The sequence below is a fragment of the Planococcus citri genome, chromosome 4 (genome assembly GCF_950023065.1).
Source record: "Planococcus citri chromosome 4, ihPlaCitr1.1, whole genome shotgun sequence".
Lineage (NCBI taxonomy): Eukaryota > Metazoa > Arthropoda > Insecta > Hemiptera > Pseudococcidae > Planococcus > Planococcus citri.
Genome location: NC_088680.1, coordinates 1,013,738 through 1,030,841, shown reverse-complemented (window position 1 = coordinate 1,030,841; position 17,104 = coordinate 1,013,738). Strand labels below are relative to the sequence as shown.

The 17,104-nt window shown below is 34.4% G+C and overlaps 1 protein-coding gene across 2 annotated transcripts in view; it reads right to left on the bottom strand.

The window, feature by feature from the left end:
• Nucleotides 1-17,104, bottom strand: part of LOC135843223 (uncharacterized) — a 111,234-nt gene that overhangs the window by 49,104 nt on the left and 45,026 nt on the right. Inside the window, exons 1-2 of one of the 2 annotated variants that reach the window (XM_065361031.1) lie at nt 11,673-12,282; nt 1,150-1,442 (exon numbers count right to left, since the gene is read on the bottom strand). In XM_065361031.1, the coding sequence (XP_065217103.1) occupies nt 1,150-1,442; nt 11,673-11,679 (300 nt within the window). In that variant the 5' untranslated portion in view covers nt 11,680-12,282. Of the gene's footprint in view, nt 1-1,149; nt 1,443-11,672; nt 12,283-17,104 lie in introns of those variants that run through there. The other variant, XM_065361030.1, reaches the window with a different exon arrangement.

The following is a 17,104-nucleotide window of genomic DNA, read 5'->3' as shown; positions in this document are numbered from 1 at the left end:
TTTCAATCACAAAATTGGCATATTTTAACAGACTGACGATTGATTTTCAGATCTATATCCGGAAAAATGAAAAGATCGGATGCCGGAAGTAGGTCTAATTTTCATGGAAATCTCATAGTCAGATCCGAGTCTTAAATTTGGGTAAATTTTTGGCACCAAATCGAATTTCAGTCATATCTTGGCAATTTCAGTAATAAACACGAAGAGTAAATCCACAACCACGTGAAGGGGAGAGGAAGGGCAGGCGAGGTCGAGGCAAAGTGACGATCGCAAGTCAAAGTTAGGCAAATTGAACATAATACGCGAATATTAATCCTTCAGTTCGTTAGGTAGTGTAAGTTGACATAGAAAACGATACGTACTTATTCATAATGGTTAGGTATACAAGGTAGCTAATTTATAAGCGTATAATTTACAAATAAATGACCATCGATTAAGAGCGAACACGAAACAGACGAGGTGGCGACGACGCCGCGCCCGACGACGGCGGACGTATTTACGACGAATTTATAGGTTTTGTCAAACAAAAGCAAAGCAAAGCAAAGCAAAGGGTAACAGCAGCATATGGTTTTGTGTGATACTGCTCATTTAACTCTACGCAGCCTTCTAACTTGCATGATAAATGCTCGGTAATATCAGACAAGCCATGTTTCACCCTTCTCTTATTATTAACTTCATTGATAATTTTCCATACCCTTAAATTGGTCTTTCCGCGTTTAAGTCATCCTATCTAGTCGCTAACATTTTTATTTAGGGTCAAAATCTAACGTACGATACGATACGCGATGCCTATTTATAAACCGAATCGGAATCACGACGACGACGCGCGGCTAGGCGACAACGACGTGTGTAATGTACCGGGTATGGTATCTCGTCGAATCTCCTTCTCCACAACCCACAGCCAGCCAACATTCCACGTATTCGATACCTCTTTTTTTTTACGATCGACACGCCATGTCAAATTTGGGTTTAAAAAAATTAATTACGCTCGTGCCTTTTTCTTTTCCTTTTTTTTTTTTTTTTTTTTTTGTTATTGTGCTCGTTGGGGAAGGGAATTTTGTTGAAAAGTGTCAACACCTCGACAGTTGAGTACATCTAGCTCTCGTATTGCTATATAGGTACTTATCGTATACATATTTAGTTATTTACCTCCCATGCGAAGCGTGTGTCTATCGGCTTGGATAGCCATTTACCGATGTATGGTCCGTATTTGGTACCGCATGGAATGGAAGTAGTGCTCCAGACACCTTCGGCTCCGGCACTGCGCAATTCGATTTCGTGGGGTAGCAGTGATTTGAACTGGATCCGAAATGCTGCCTCATCATCTGCTAAAGAATCCGAGATGCCGTTGTCGTTTTGAATTATCTGAGTATCCGCGTCATCTTCGCGTATTTGCTCGTCTTTAATTTTACTATACTCTGATTCGCTTTCTTCGCTACTGCCTGGAAACAGATTAATACAAATATTTGTTAGTGATTGGCGATAAATGAAGGCAGGACTTGATGCTACACTGCTACATATTACACATATTATTTCATTATAATCAATCAGATATGATCGGTGGCTGATCCACAATTACATTCCTTACCATTGAGCTGGACCGAAGTACAAAAATTCGAGACTCTGACAAGATGAACTTAATTGAGAGAATTTCAAAATTTTACTTCAAGAATTTATCTTCCAAAACTTGAACACAGGTATTAAGTAAAGCCCAAGAAATTGAAAAAAAAAACTCAATTTCAAAAAAAAAAATTGAAAACGATCTTAATTTAATTTTTTTAAATATTTCTTTGGCCAAGTAGGTAGTAGGCTACTATTTTCAAAGGTGCTAAAAAAATTACATTTTTTTGTCAATATTTCGACAGCACACTCTTCTCTTTGAAGGACAGCACTTTTTGGTCGAATTTTTTTCTTAATCTTATATGTAATTTAGATTCAGCGAGTCAAATTACACCAATTTTTTTCTTCTTTTTTTGAAAATTCAACTCCGCATCAACTAGGTACCTATCCACTTTTTCATCCCAAGATCCGTAATTCTTCTTGAAGAATCATCAATTATCAGAAAATAGAATTTAAAAAAAATCAGGTAATGATTCCAGGATTATTCATTTTTATTAATTTTTTGAAATACGATTTTTTAAAATCATAGATACTTTTTATTGAAAATTGACAAATTTCGGGGCTACAAAAAATATTCAAAACTAGCAGCTTAAGGAGATCAATTTTTAAAAATTCAATTTTGTGACTAAATTTCATCGAAAATTGCTGAGTTTGAGGGAGTTGAATTTTGCTAAATTTTAACAGAAAAATAATGGAAATTGGGGTAATTGGACTCGCTGAATCCAAATTTTACAATAAAAATGAAATCCAATCGTAAGAGACTGTCCCTAAGGCAAAAAAAACTCGACGAACACAATTTTTTCATCGTTATGTAGGTTTCACTCGAAAAGTCTTGGATGTGGTAGCTTTTTTACTGGGATTACCTTTCATTTACACGCCACATTTTGTACCATAATTTAATCAAACAATTTCTAATAAAATCTAGCTGATAGATTGAAAATTGTAGAGATCACATCTCCTGGAGAGCGACAAGATTTTGATGACGAAGTGCTTTAAAATCATTTTTCATCTTTCCATTACAAAAAAAAAAGACTGAAAAAAAAATATGAAAAATGTCACCTGCAAGAAAACTTTTTGAACTGATCCATTCCAATCTGAATGAGAGCTATAAGTATTTTAGCCCTCCGATTCAAAAATCAACAGTTTTTGACCATTTCGGAGCTTTTCCATAATATCAATTTTTTCGAACTTGGCTGAAACATGAAATTCAGCACTAGAAATTTAATGAGAATAAGTTCCCGGCAGGCACAAGGATTTTTGAACTGGACAAGACCGAATCGGTGCATACTTCGATTTTGGTGAATTTTTAAAAATCAAGTTGAAGCCAAAAATCTGAAAAATGAAATTTTTACTAAACCTAGAAAGCTGAAATTTATTATGTACCCTATTTTTGACCCTCCTCCCTCCCACTCAAAATCGATCAGAAACGTTTTTGAACCGTTTTCAGCAGTTTCGAATCCTTCAGTAGATTTTTGAAAGTCGAAATTTTCACAAAATTTTACCCAATGATATTGGAAAGCTGAAATGTATACTTAATAGCCTGAATTCAGCATGCTGAATCGATTGGAGGGAGTTTCAAGCGATTCTGGAACTTCGAGCTTTTTAAAAAAAAAAAAATCATTGGAAAAATATACGTTTCCGAACTGGCAGAAACCGACATAGGAGAAGGTTTTTACAGCACTTTTTGAGAATGTGAAATTTTAAAATATGAGTGGAGGCTCTCGAACAGCTTGACACCTTTAATCGACTCAACAAGATTCAAAGAGTAAAATTTTATGGAAATTTCACTTTGAAAAATCTGTAAGAGGCTACAGAACTGCTCAAAATGGTTCAAAACTGTTTTCAATCGATTCGGGGTGACTGAAATAGAGAAGGTATCAAATTTTAGCTTTATAGCTCAATTCGGCGACATTTTAATTTTTTCACATTTTTGACACGAATTTGAATTTTAATATTTCGCCAAAAGTCGAAAAATTCATTTTGACACCTAAAATGTATTTTTGCAAGCTCTTTTGATTTAGCTTTTTTCGGTTCAAAAAAATTTTCCGTCAAATGGGATAGGTACTTACTCACTTCCCTAGCGTAAGAAAGAAATCGAATAGGTCAGAACAAAGTTTTGGAAAAAATACTCATCATTAGGTATTTGAAAGTAATTAATATATTTTACCAGATGTTCTATTCTAAGACTAAACAATTAAGTAAGTTATATTAGCTCAAAATTGAAAAAAAAATCCATCAAAAAGGAAAGTCCATCGTGAATATTTATCAAACTAGACTTCTGCAATACGTATTGCAAAACATCATTCGCATACGATTGACGATAACAACATTAACTTCGAGATACCCAATGGACAATTAACCAGATAATAGCTCAGAAGCTGATATATTTTCCCATCAATAAAACAAATGTTTCCAGTAGTCAACGTGGTAACACATGGAACTAACAATACTCGCACCCATTTTCTCATCTGTAGTTATAATAAAGTCTCGCAGATAAGCACTTTTATCTAACTCATGCGAATGATTATCATAGACAATTGTTTTTTGTTGGGTAACGAGATTGCAAACTTTAACGTCCCAGACATTTGTGTATGTACTCGTAAATATACCCAACTGACTGTTTCCAACAAAAAAAAAAATGCAGGAATTTACCCAGTTTTCCACGAACAACGAACAATCTGCAGCACTGGGTATGGTGAGAAACAAATGAATTGAAATACTATTCATCATCGCAGATAGACCATCGATGTATTCAAATGATAATCGATAATACGAGTAATTGAGACAATTTCAAAAATATCTGTAAGTAAGATTAGGTATAAAAATAACTTTATAATTTCCGTTTCCCACGCGCAGGATATGAAGTAAACGGTGATTGGATGGTGGTGAGACAGAGACAATGGAGTGCTGGAGTGAGAATTATACGCTCACTTCAGCAAAAATTTTCAAGTTCAACATCAAGTAAACTCTATGTACTCGTATAAAAAAAAATATGTACATCGGGCAAAATAATGTGACCGAGCGTGAGCATTTTTCATACGACGAAGAAAGTCTAGCTCGCAGGATTATTATAAAATGCGCAGCCATATTGTGTTGATCGTACATTTCTCATGGCATCAGCAGACGAGTTCAACGACTGCACAATAATGTAAGGTAGGTACGAGTCATCGTACCTATGTATTTTTTTTCTATCTACATTGGCTACATACCTCGTCGTACAAATAGTTCACGCATCGCATGGGACTGTATATAGGAAAACTCAGTCGAATGAAAATTTTCCAAATTTTACACCTCCACCACCCCACCATTGTCCTTTTCGCGACCAACTTTAAACCGGGCGCGGGATAATCTCTATTCTCGTATAGAAGATTAACTAATAGGAAGCTACACTTTGATATCTACCACATGAATGACGAAGTAGGTACATATAAGCGGAATTTTTCAGCTCAGTTAAACTAAATTGAACATCCTATCTACTGACATGACCCATGTACAGGCGACGGAGCGAAAAATCATCTTCGATATACCTTTTTTCTTTTTCTCAAATAACGCATATAATGCGTATATATGCCTTACGTGCACTTCTAATACATATTATAGGGCCAAACGAGCAATACGAAAAGAAGAAGGTGCTAAAAAGGACCACGACCTTAATCTTCCACCCACTGTGATTCCTTTTTGCGTTATCTCTCACCAAGGTGTGACAAAGGTACGGCTAAAGCAAAAGCAAAACCAATTTATTGTGACCTAGCTGTGACTCAATTTTAATCTTCTATTGATATAGGACTATCGGTAGCGAGATAGAGACACGTTTTCGTTAATCCAAAGGCCAATGAGGCGTACAGAAAATCGTGCTGGTACAAATTCTTCAGTATCTGCTTCATTGTCCGTGTTGAAAATACTCGATGAAAAGGTCCCCTGGCTACTACATGAGCAGTGGACACTTCAGTTCAAAGACCGAGTTTCATTTTTATGATTTTTTGACCAGTTTTTGAAAACTCAAAATTTGGACGATTATTCAACCAAGATGCATTTTATCATTAAACGTAAAATTTCTGCCATTCACGTTGATCTGAGGGTTTTGAAAAAAGTCAAAACTAATCTGTTTCAGAACTGGATCGAATGAAGAACCAAATGTGTGAAGACTGTGAACATTTCTGAAATGTATGTAGGTAATCCACGAAGAAATGGACGATATAAAATTCAAAAAATAGCATGTTTTAAAACCTCAACGCCAATAATTTTAGACGCCAAAGCTCATTTTTGAATTTTTGGTAATTTTTAAACATTTTAAAAATTTGTTCAAAAAACGTTTTTATAACAATTTTTATTTTTTTCAAAAAATGCTCGTATACTTTGTTGAAATAAAATGAAGCATTGTGAATAATTACCTAGGTATTTCATTTTCACCTCCCCCCCCCCACTTTGAAAACGATCAGTTTCAAGCCATCCTAAAGCATCCAGTGAGTTTTCAATTTTTAAAAAAATTTCAAATCTCTCTGAAAAAGGCAAAAATAAGCCTCCCAGCAACCAAAACTTCGGTTGACGCTTATTGGACATTTTCTCGATCACTTTAGGCGCGTGCTATCGTGAAATTACAAAAAACAGCTCAAAATTGAATAATACCTATTTTTTTTTTTTTTTTTTTTTTTCAAAAAAAAGTAGGTAGGTATCTTTGGTCAAAATAAGTTTGAAAAATAATTTTAGCAAAAAGCAGGATTATTTGACGATTATTGGAAAAAAAGGTCTGTTTTTGGAAGAAAAAAAAACTGTACTTTTTGTCCCCTTCTGTGGAAAACTTGAATTTTGTAACTTTTGGCTAACAAACAAATTTTTGGCAATTTCAGACAAAAAAAGCGCTACTTTTGGACAATTTATGGAAGAAGGTGAGATTTTTTAAAGTTTTTGCAAAAAAGCGACCACTTTTAACAATTGTTGGCAAAAAACAAGACTTTGCGTCAATTTTGACAAAATCGAGACTTTTTGCTATTTTTGACAGAAATCAGGACTTTGAATTTTATCATAAAGTGGGGTTTATTGGCAATTTTTGGCAAAATGTAAAACTTTTAAACAATTATTATAGCAAAAAAGTCAGACTATTAGACGACTTTGAGTGAAAAAGTGCACATTTTTTGCAATTTTAGGTAAGAAAGCGAGACTCAAGAAATTCTGGTGAAAATCGAAAATTTTGGTAAATTTTTAGCGAAAAGCAATGTTAATAATCTTAGCAAAAAACAGGATGATTTCACAATATTATTGACAAAAGGTAATACTTTTTCACTATTTTTGAAAACAAAAAAAAGGAGAGTTTTGAAAAATGTTTAGAAAAAAGTGAGACTTTTTCAATATTTTTATCGCTTACTTACTTACCTACTTAAAATCTATTTTAAAAAAAACTGAAAAAAATCAAATTTTTAATTATGGAATACCTCGAGTAGACTTTTTGTTAATACGTCGTCTGGTGGATTTACATAACAATTCCACTCGGAAACAATCGAATTTCAGATATTTTAAAGTGTCAGAAGCAATTTGAAATTTCTGGAGAAAATTGAAAACTCGCTGGAGACTCCGGAATGTTCTAGAACTGGTGATTTTCGAAGTGGTGGGGGTGATTGAAATGAAATAATTAGGTATTCATAGTGCTTAATTTTCTTGAAAAAATATTTTTTTGATATTTTAAATTTTTCCAAAACTCCAAAAATGAATTTCGAGCACCAAAAATTTTTATCGCAGGAGTTTCAAGATATTCGTATGTTCTTTTGATACCTACAGCACGGTTTCGTTTGAATCAGAAAGTGCCAGATCAAAACATTCGCCTAGAGTCAAAAAATCGTCCATACCTGCTTTGAAATTTAGGCATCAATTTTTTAAAACTAAATCGAGCAATGGACAGAAAGAAATTAGCACTCCTAAAATTGGAAAAATTCATCTTTGGTTGACATAATGCAGTCAGATCTCTTTCAACAAAATAAAAAACCACCCAAGAGTTGGAAAAATTGATCAACATTTTATTTCAAATTACTCGTATCAAGAAAGAATTTTCAATTTTTCGTCCCTTGCTCGCTTCAAAAAATTTTCCTTCGATGCATTTTTGGTTTTCCTATGTATGATGTACCAGCATAATCGAACACGGCATAATTTCAAATGTTGGCAATTGAAATAATCATAAAATAAATGCCTCGACACTCCTTACATCGAACTCGATCGCTTCATCATCGCATTAAGCTTATTGGGTGTTTGCCTACCCTCGATATCGAGCATAAGATGTTCTCAAATACTCGTAATAGTAGAAGGGTCGAGTTCAAGTAGCTTATTCCAAGATTCATCGTCACCTCTCTTCTCTTCTAACACCCTCTTCTCTAATAACTCCGCTTATTATTGTCCCACAAAGAGTCACAATTTTGCAAAATGATCGCCGCACAAATCCACGATTCCACGAACACGTCACAGTAAGTTAAGTATACCTACATGTACATATCTATAACCTACATATTATTTTCAAAATGGCAAAATAATTTCCAGATGCTTATGCAGCGTTCGAGATGACATGTTTATTAACCAGCTACGTGAGGATCGACACTTTGAAAGTCCAGTTGTAAAATCAACAAGCACGTATCGCGTGTTTTCAAAATGTGAATTGTGAAGTCATCGTATTTATACGATATTTTATCTGTTCGAGAATACAAGTTGATGAGTTTTTATAAAAGAACGAGCTGTGTGTGTGTGTGTGTTTATGAAAAATCATTTAATTTTCCAGAAAATGGTTCGTCACGAGTACTGTACGCGAATGAGAGATTGTGTAACTTCTATAAATTAATATCGAAGCCTATAATATGTATAATAATGTACGAGGAACAATACTCAATTGTAGTGTTACACTATATACTGTATGTTCATTTAGAATTTATACATAAATGTACGACGTTGCATATTTTTATATTATTATCGTGATCTCGTCACCATATGTAAGTATAAGTAGGTAAAGTACTTCTACATAAGTAATAAAATCAATTTGAAAAAAAAAAACTGTTATACTCGTATGATCGGCTGATCGTGCGATGATATCACGTCAATAGAAATAGTGCGAACGTAGACAATTAGACATAAAGACACAGATAAAGGGGCATCTACCATCTACATCGTACGTTATAGTAAACAACTGGACAAGATATCATCTAATTTGAATGTTATCTCCGCTCCGAAGTGTTTATCTTTTCTTATTTGATCTCAAACGTATCGCATTGCGCTATCTTTCATTCATTCATATTATCCATTCGTTCATTTATGAAAGAGTTACAAGTATTTTCGAAAAATTTCATGTTTCATCACGTCGTCGATTGAGTAAATCAAAAACTTGCTATCATAACTACGCGATGATAATTTTGTAGGCTTTTCGTCAAAATGCTGATGCCTCATAGAAGAAGGTAACTAAAATTCCAGAGTACTTCGAAAGTTATTTACTGATCAGGTTTTGAATTTTGAATAAAATAAAATAAAAACAAAAAATGATCAAACTTTAGCTTCATTAGTCAATTTTGTTGAGGGGGGGGGGGATTCATTAATCTAGTGACTAATGATTTAATGAACGATCAGCTGACGTCATCAATTCCGACAACCTTCGGATGTAATTCGAAAATACCTAATAGATCAAAATCTTGCTGGAAGTTTCATATTGATTGAGAATTATGAAAGGATACTCTCAGATAAGGTACGATGAGTATTACAGGTAAAATTTAGGAACTACTCGAAATTTGCAGAAAAAGTTGAGCCTTCTGTCACGATTTTTTCTGATGAAATTGACAAAAGAAAAATTTAAACCGCTGTAGCTCCAAACTGAAGAGGTGGGCACAAAAACTATTTCCCCCAAAATGCGTATTTTTACGAGTACTCTCTTCCAAAAAAAACGTAAAATTCCAAAATTGTCTAAAACATGATAATTTCTTTAAAAAACCATCAAAAATACGTGATTTTTTTTGCGACCGACGCAAAGATTTTTGAACCGGACAAAAGAGGATCGATAGAGGACCCCGAAATACACCATCAGTCAAAATTTCAAGTGTGGAAATTCATTTTTCAATTTTTGGAAAAATTTTGAAAATTCAAAGGTTCAAAAATGAGAAAAATCAAAATTCTACCAAAATGATTTAGAGACCTGAAATTTTGTTTGTAGTGCATTTTCGACTCTGCGAGTTGATTGGTGATGGTTTCGAACTGTCCCGGAGCCTCCAGCGGATTTTCAGATTCTCCAGTCTAGAAAAAAATGATGAAATTTACCACCTATCAACTCGGATTCGCCATCTTTGTGGCCCATTCGATCGATTCTGGTAAATATTTTCGAAATGTTTCGTGTCGGTTCAGATCCAAGCAACTCCTTTAGAAAATGAAAAAATCAAAATAGGCCGGAGGCTCCAAAACAGTTCAAACCCATCACAAATCAATTCGAGAGGTTGAAAAAAAGGCTAACGGAGGCATTTTTTTTTGGAATAAATAATCCTCAGAGAAAATTTTAGATTTAAACCGGCACAAAATGATTCTGAAAATTTGGGCTAGGTAAAACGATAGTACGTAAATTTCCCCCCTACTTTGTATTTGGATGGATCGTGAAAAAAAGGGTGAGAGGGTTTCAAATCAATTCATCAGAAACGTTCTTTCGAGTTGTAAGTTAGGTACCTATTGTAATATGGTGCCCTTGGAGCCGAGATTTGGGGCCTCAAACAGGAATTATTTTCGAAAAAATCACGATTTTGCCTATTTCAACTTGAGAAAAATAGCCAGAAACTTATAAAAAAATTTTCAATTTTTTGAAACATGCAATAATGATTAGAAAACTGACACCGCTGCTTTCCAAAATATCTCCTCAATTTCAGGAATGACATTTTTTTAAAATTCTGACACGATTAATGCGAAATATTTGAAGAGAAAAAAAATTTCAAAACACGAATTTACCCAAAAATATTTACAAATTTTTCAACTGCTTAGTAGAGCCCTAAAAGTGGTGTTGGAATTTAACAGAAGAAGCGCAGATCGACGCAGAATCTCAAATACCTATTCGTAGTCTCATTTATTGGGACTGATGATGAGCCATTTTTCACGAAACAGGTTGAATAGAAAAAGAAGCGAAAAAACCGTGATTTTTTCGGAAATTCCTCTTCTTTGAGGATTCGTATCTCCCCTCCAGGGTTTTTTTGTTGAAAATTTCATGTTTTCATTACAGCAAAGTACATACAATTTTTAGTAAAAAATGACTGTTTTTAAAGTTTCAAAAAATTAATCACAGCAGATAAAATACGACGATGGATGATGGAATTTTGGAACATACCATTTCCAAAAGTTGAATTTTTCAAAATTGGAATCGTAGGCCTACGGATAGTTCACTTTTTAGATCACACAACTCACCAAAGGCAATATATGTACCTATAGAAAACCAGTTCCAAATTATGTCACAAACACACAGATGATTTGACAGGTATCTGATTCAGGTATTGATCAATATTGATAAATCACCAATCACCACGCCTCGCCCTCCCCTCGCCTCATTTTCCAAGTCCCTTCCACGTGTAATAAATCGTCGATATGAAGAACAAGACGATTTATTTATGAGCATACTCGAAAGCTTGATGAAAAAAGAGAGGTCATTTTCATCTCAAAAGTGCAGCCAAAGGACTTGGTGAACTGCATTTTGAATTTAAAGGCAATAAATTTTTGATACGAGGAAGTTTGGTGCAATTGAAAAAATCCAAAGGTAAAATCAACAACCAATCTTCGGTATCATTGATCGATTTCATTACATCAGGTCTTCGTAATATTCATTATAATTCATCAGGGGCCAGTTCAGAATTAGGTTGGGAATTAAGAACAGAATTTCAAACAAGGTAGGCACACTGCACATAGGTATAAATATAAGTAATTAAACTTCGAATTCCCAATGTAAAATGCATGCATTACTCGATGACACTCGCTGCACGAATTAATAAAATAGCAAATCGATAAATACAATAAGAATCTGCTGCAATCAAATCATTTAAATAAATTCCATTTTGAAAAAAACTTACCACTCATAGTTGAATTCGAAGCATACTTTTTGAAGGCAACTTTACGTCTTATTTGCAAGCACAACTTTTTCGCACCTTCGATAGTACGTGATTAATATACGAACAAAACGACACTGAGAAAATCAATCTTTGTATATAAGTACGTGAAAAAATACCAAAAAAATATATATAAAAAGAAAACTCGAATAAAAATCTCGTCGAAAAAAAGAAAAAACAAACAACGAAAAAAAAAATAAGAAAAAATATGTAAAAAATAAAACGAAACAAAACAAAAACAGGAACAACAATGATAACAGAAAAAAAAACAAATCAGCTTCACACAAACCACCGATAAAGCATTATTTTTTCTATACGACGATTATGAAAAATAAATTACGCACGAAAACAGCAATAATAATTATTCATCGATGGGAAAATTGTGAAAAACGACATTCGGGTGAATTTTGTGTCTGGTATTGGGCTTTTTCGACGATAAGGAAAACCATGGCAAGTCTACGTGGCCGGGCCAATGAACCATGTCGATTTCATGTTAATTTGCAACAATTAAAACGAGGTGATAATTTCATGGCGAAGTTTACACGCTTGAATGGCACGTGATACCGGAGATAAGAATCCAGATGAGACTGATACAGACGACTTGAATCTGTTGAAGGTTCAATCAGTAATTATGGGCGGGTCTTCGACATTTAAGGCGGGATTTTTGCTTTTCGCTGGCATAGCGGATAGCGGTGAAGCAGCATCATCCCCTCTTTAATAAACAAAGAATCGACGACGACGACGACGACGACGACGGTGGCCGCGACCAAGGCGAAAGGCGACGGGCGATGGGCGATGGGCGACGGCGGACGAAAGAGCAAGAAGAAAGCGAGAAAGAAAAAGCCAAAACCAAAAAGAGTGAATGACGAAAGAAAGGAAAAAAAGATACACGTATAGATACCAGCAGTCGACGAGACGTAAGTGGAAAGTACACGTAGACGTACCACCAGAACCAGATAGAGGAAAATGGTGAAAAATCTTTTTCCCTAAGTATAACAGAAATCTAGAACGAGAACTATCCTATCCGCGGTGTGCAGTGGTGGCTTTTGCGTAAAACGTACTTTTAGTGCCTTTCACCCAAACTTGCCTACTATACGAGTAAGAGGTACTGTACCCCCGAGGTTACAATGTTTGTATTTTAAGCGTTTCTTCTAGAGCTGATGGTTTTTTCTGTTTTTCTCCTTCTTCGTCTTCTTCTTCATAAACTCATCTTTTTCCAGTTTCCATTTTTGTTTTTCGTATAAAAATTTGAAAAAGAAATGAAGAAATTCGTTTTTAAAATGAAAGAACAACTTTTAAGGGCAAGAAAAAACAAATAAATACATTAAACAATATTTCTCCATTTCCTTAGTAAACTTCTCTCAACCGATGGATGGGCGGAGTTGAGTATTTGGAAGTTTTAATACATCCAACGTGTAGTTATGATGAGTTCATCACAAAAAGTTGGAAAAGTTTACAGTGTCAAAATAAGTAATGGAGCGAATAAAAAAAACTTCAATATCGAAAGAGTAGGTGTATGTAGGTATGCAAAAATCCATCATCAACCACAATTTCAAGCGCCAAAGTGTATTTTTAAATTTTTGGCGAATTCTTTGAAATCAGATTTGAATCAAAAATGGTGAGAAAAAATCAAAATTTTACAAAATTGACCGGGAACTCGTAAATTCAGTATTATGATCCTTATTTTTGACTCCCTGAATCGATTGAAAGCAATTTTGGAGCCTGCAGACGATTTTTGAAGGTTGAAATTTCGAACAAACTTCTATTCAGTGGAGCTGGAAAACTGAAATTCAATACAAATTTTCCAAAATATGGCTGAAGGCTCCATAACGGATTGAAACTGTTCCCAATCAACTCAGCATGTTGAAATTAGGGTATGAAGTGAATCAGATATCTTCAACTTCATTGGATAAAATTTTATGGAAATGTCAACTTATAAAAATTTGCTGGAGGCTCCAGAACTGCTTCAAACGGTTCTAAATTGGTTTTAACCGATGGGGGGGTGGTAATAGGACACATGCAAAATTTCAGGTTTATAGGTTAGTTTGGTAAACTTTTGATTTTTCGCCATTTTTGAACTATAAATTTGATTTTCAAAAATTCATTAAAAATCTAAAAATGCACTTTAATATAAAGATTAAAGAATCCTAATTTTTCCTTCGAATGAATGTAATTATTTGGAGAAGCTATCCTATGGGTCCCAAGCACGTTTTGACAAAAAAAAAATATATCAAAATCCGAGATTAATTGTTCAAAATGTGAGAAAAAAATCAAAATTTTACCAAATTGACCTAGAAAGCTGAAATTTGAGATATATCCTATTTTCGACCTGTCAAATCGATTGGAAACGGTTTCAAACCGTTCTGACCAGTTCTGGAGCCTCCAGCAGATTTTTGAAACTCGAAATTCCCACACATCAAAATGGAGTTGGAAAGCCGAAATTTATTCTGCAAACTAATTTCAATACGCTATGAAGATGACTTCAGGTGGGTTCAAGTCATTTTGGAGCCTCCGGGGATTTTTTGAAAATTACTGGAGCCTCCAGTAAATTTTTGAAACTTGAAATTTCCCTAAAATTTCATAAAAATGAAGATGGAAAGCTGAAATTTAACTATGCACTCCAATTTTAACACCCTCTGAAGACGACTTCAGGCATGTTCAATTAATTTTGGGGTCTCCAGTGACTTTTTAAAAGGTTTCACGGCATTTTTAGGAGAATTGAAATTTCCAAAAAGTAGTTAGAAGCTTCAAAACCACTTGAAACCACCATGCAGTCGACTTTATATTGTATTGAAATTAGTTTGCAGAGTAAATTTCGGCTTACTAACCCCATTTGATGAAATTTCGAGAAAATTTGAAGTTTCAAAAATCTACTAAAGACTCCAGTAATTTTCAAAAAGTCGCTGGAGGCTCCAAAATAACTTGAGCCCATCTGAAGTCGTCTTCAGAGGGTGTTAATATTGGAGTGCATTTCCTGTAATTGGCTCTGGCTGTTGGAGAGACCAAAATTGTTTAAATAAATAAATAAATAAATTTCAGCTTTCCATCTCCGTTTGATGAAATTTAGGGGGAATTTCAAGTTTCAAACATTTACTGGAGGCTCCAGTAATTTTCAAAAAACCCCTGCAGTCGACTTCACAGCGTATTGAAATTAGTTTGCAGAATCAATTTCGGCTTTCCAACTCGCATTTGATGAAATTTTGTGGGAATTTCGAGTTTCAAAAATCTGCTGGAGGCTCCAGAACTGCTTAGAACAGTTTGAAACCGTTTCCAATGAATTTGGTAGATCGAAAATAGGGTATATCCCAAATTTCAGCTTTCTAGGTCAATTTGGTAAAATTTTGATTTTTTTTTCTCACATTTTGGCCAAAATTTGATTTTTGAAAATTCACCAAAAATCGAAAAAAGCACTTTGGCACTTGAAATTTGGACAGGTGATGAATTTTTGTCTGCTCTTTCGATCTACCTTTGTACGGTTTAAAAAATTTTATGCTAGTCTTATAGTGGAACGCAAAATCTGCGATTTCGTCTGACCTGTAAATCAAAATGGCCGCCATTTTGTAAGTAGGGGCACTTTTTTTTGAAGACAATGGCTAGAAATGTTCCTTAGGACTCCCCCTTTAAGAAAAAAGTTGTCCCAAAAGATCGGCAAGGGGTGGAATTGATCCTTATGCGGGCTCCCCAACTAATTGAGTTGAGAGTCACACAGGAAAAATTTTAGTTCCGGAGGTGTCCGTGAAAGAAAGATATGAAGCCTCAAAGATGAGGAGGCATTTTTGTTTAAAAAAACCGGTTTTGTGCTCTTGCCTTAGTTAGAAATTTGCAAAAATTGCTTATTTTTTTTGAATAAATTTCTATTTTAAAAATTTTTTCTGCTCAAATATCGACGCTTTGGCTTAATTGATGCAGAATATTTGGGAAGAAAACATTTTTCGAAATAACGAATGTGCCAAACGTACTCGATTGTGACTTTCAGGACCTATATCTCCCCGCCAGGGGCACCTCTGCAGCTGAAATTGTTTCTGAGCAAACTCAAATGAAGGTCTCAACTGAATTTGATAAAAATCCTCCAACATTTTTTTTCGCAGTCATTCAACGAACTGAGTACAAAATCGTGATGAGTTGACATTCAATTATAAGATATATCCATCCATATCCTTGACATCAAAATTTTCAAGTGTTTTTTACAAAAGCTTTCTTTACCTTGTAATTTGCGAATAAATATTTCAATAGGAAAATGTCACGGATCGAATGAAATGAATACCTAAATAACTCGAGGTCGCCGTTGATTATTTAGTAAATACTAAATACTCATTCATAGGCAATGCCACACACACGAATGTACAATATAGAACTAGCTGAATAATTCAGAATTATCAACAAATTTTCTAAAAATATACAAGACGTTAAAAAATGCTTATTCGATGATAAATTTTTAAAACACACGTTGGCCTTTCAACTAGGTAATTTTACTCCCTCAGTTTACAAATATGTAGGTAGGTCTATAGGTACCAAAGATCATACACGTTTACAATGCAACGTATTGTATTTTGTAAAAAGGAGCCGGGAGGTGAGCATTTATTCTTCAATAGGGTTTAATAGGCGCGTTAATAGCGGTGTTATGACGATTGTTCGCCATGTATACCAATATGTATTTTCACCCTTGACATCCATCCCTATATAACCTGTATACCCAACCTCTGTATTAAAAAGAAAGTTTTTTTACGAGGCGACAGAAGACTCTGTACCCACATTATCTTTTTATTTTATTACCATCGATGTTTAATCCCTTTTGATGCATAATTTTTCGGTGGCCAGTCACCCCTGTCCCCTCACACGTGAGGTCATCACCAATTATGCATAATCAATCGTCAGTCACACTGAGGTTTGCTTTTGCGTTAAAATACAGGTGGGCCTTTGGGCAAAAGTGTCGAGAATTCATCAAATTTGAAAAAAATCAAAGAGACTTGAAGCCTTTTTTGTACTAATTTCAACTCGGGAAATGGCGAGGGGGAGGGAGTGATTAAATTTCTGCTATCGTTGAAGAGAACACGCATTAAAAAGTTGTGAAGAGTTCAGGAATTTCGCTGGAAATGATATTTTTTTGCAACGAAATACTTGGAAATGATTTTTTAGTTTCTTACAAGTACTCTTATTAGAGAAAAAATGTGCAATCTTGATACTTTGATAAATTTTGAAAAAAATGACGATTTTTTTTCAAAATTCAAGCCTTTTTTACATTGCCTTTTTTCATAAAAACATGTTTTATGGTTTTTGAGATAATTTCTCTGTAATTCATCAACCCATACTTAATTTTTACATGAAAAAATGACGCATTATGACCGCGAGTTATCCACTATTACGTAATAAAACACACATTCGTGATTCGCCCCAAA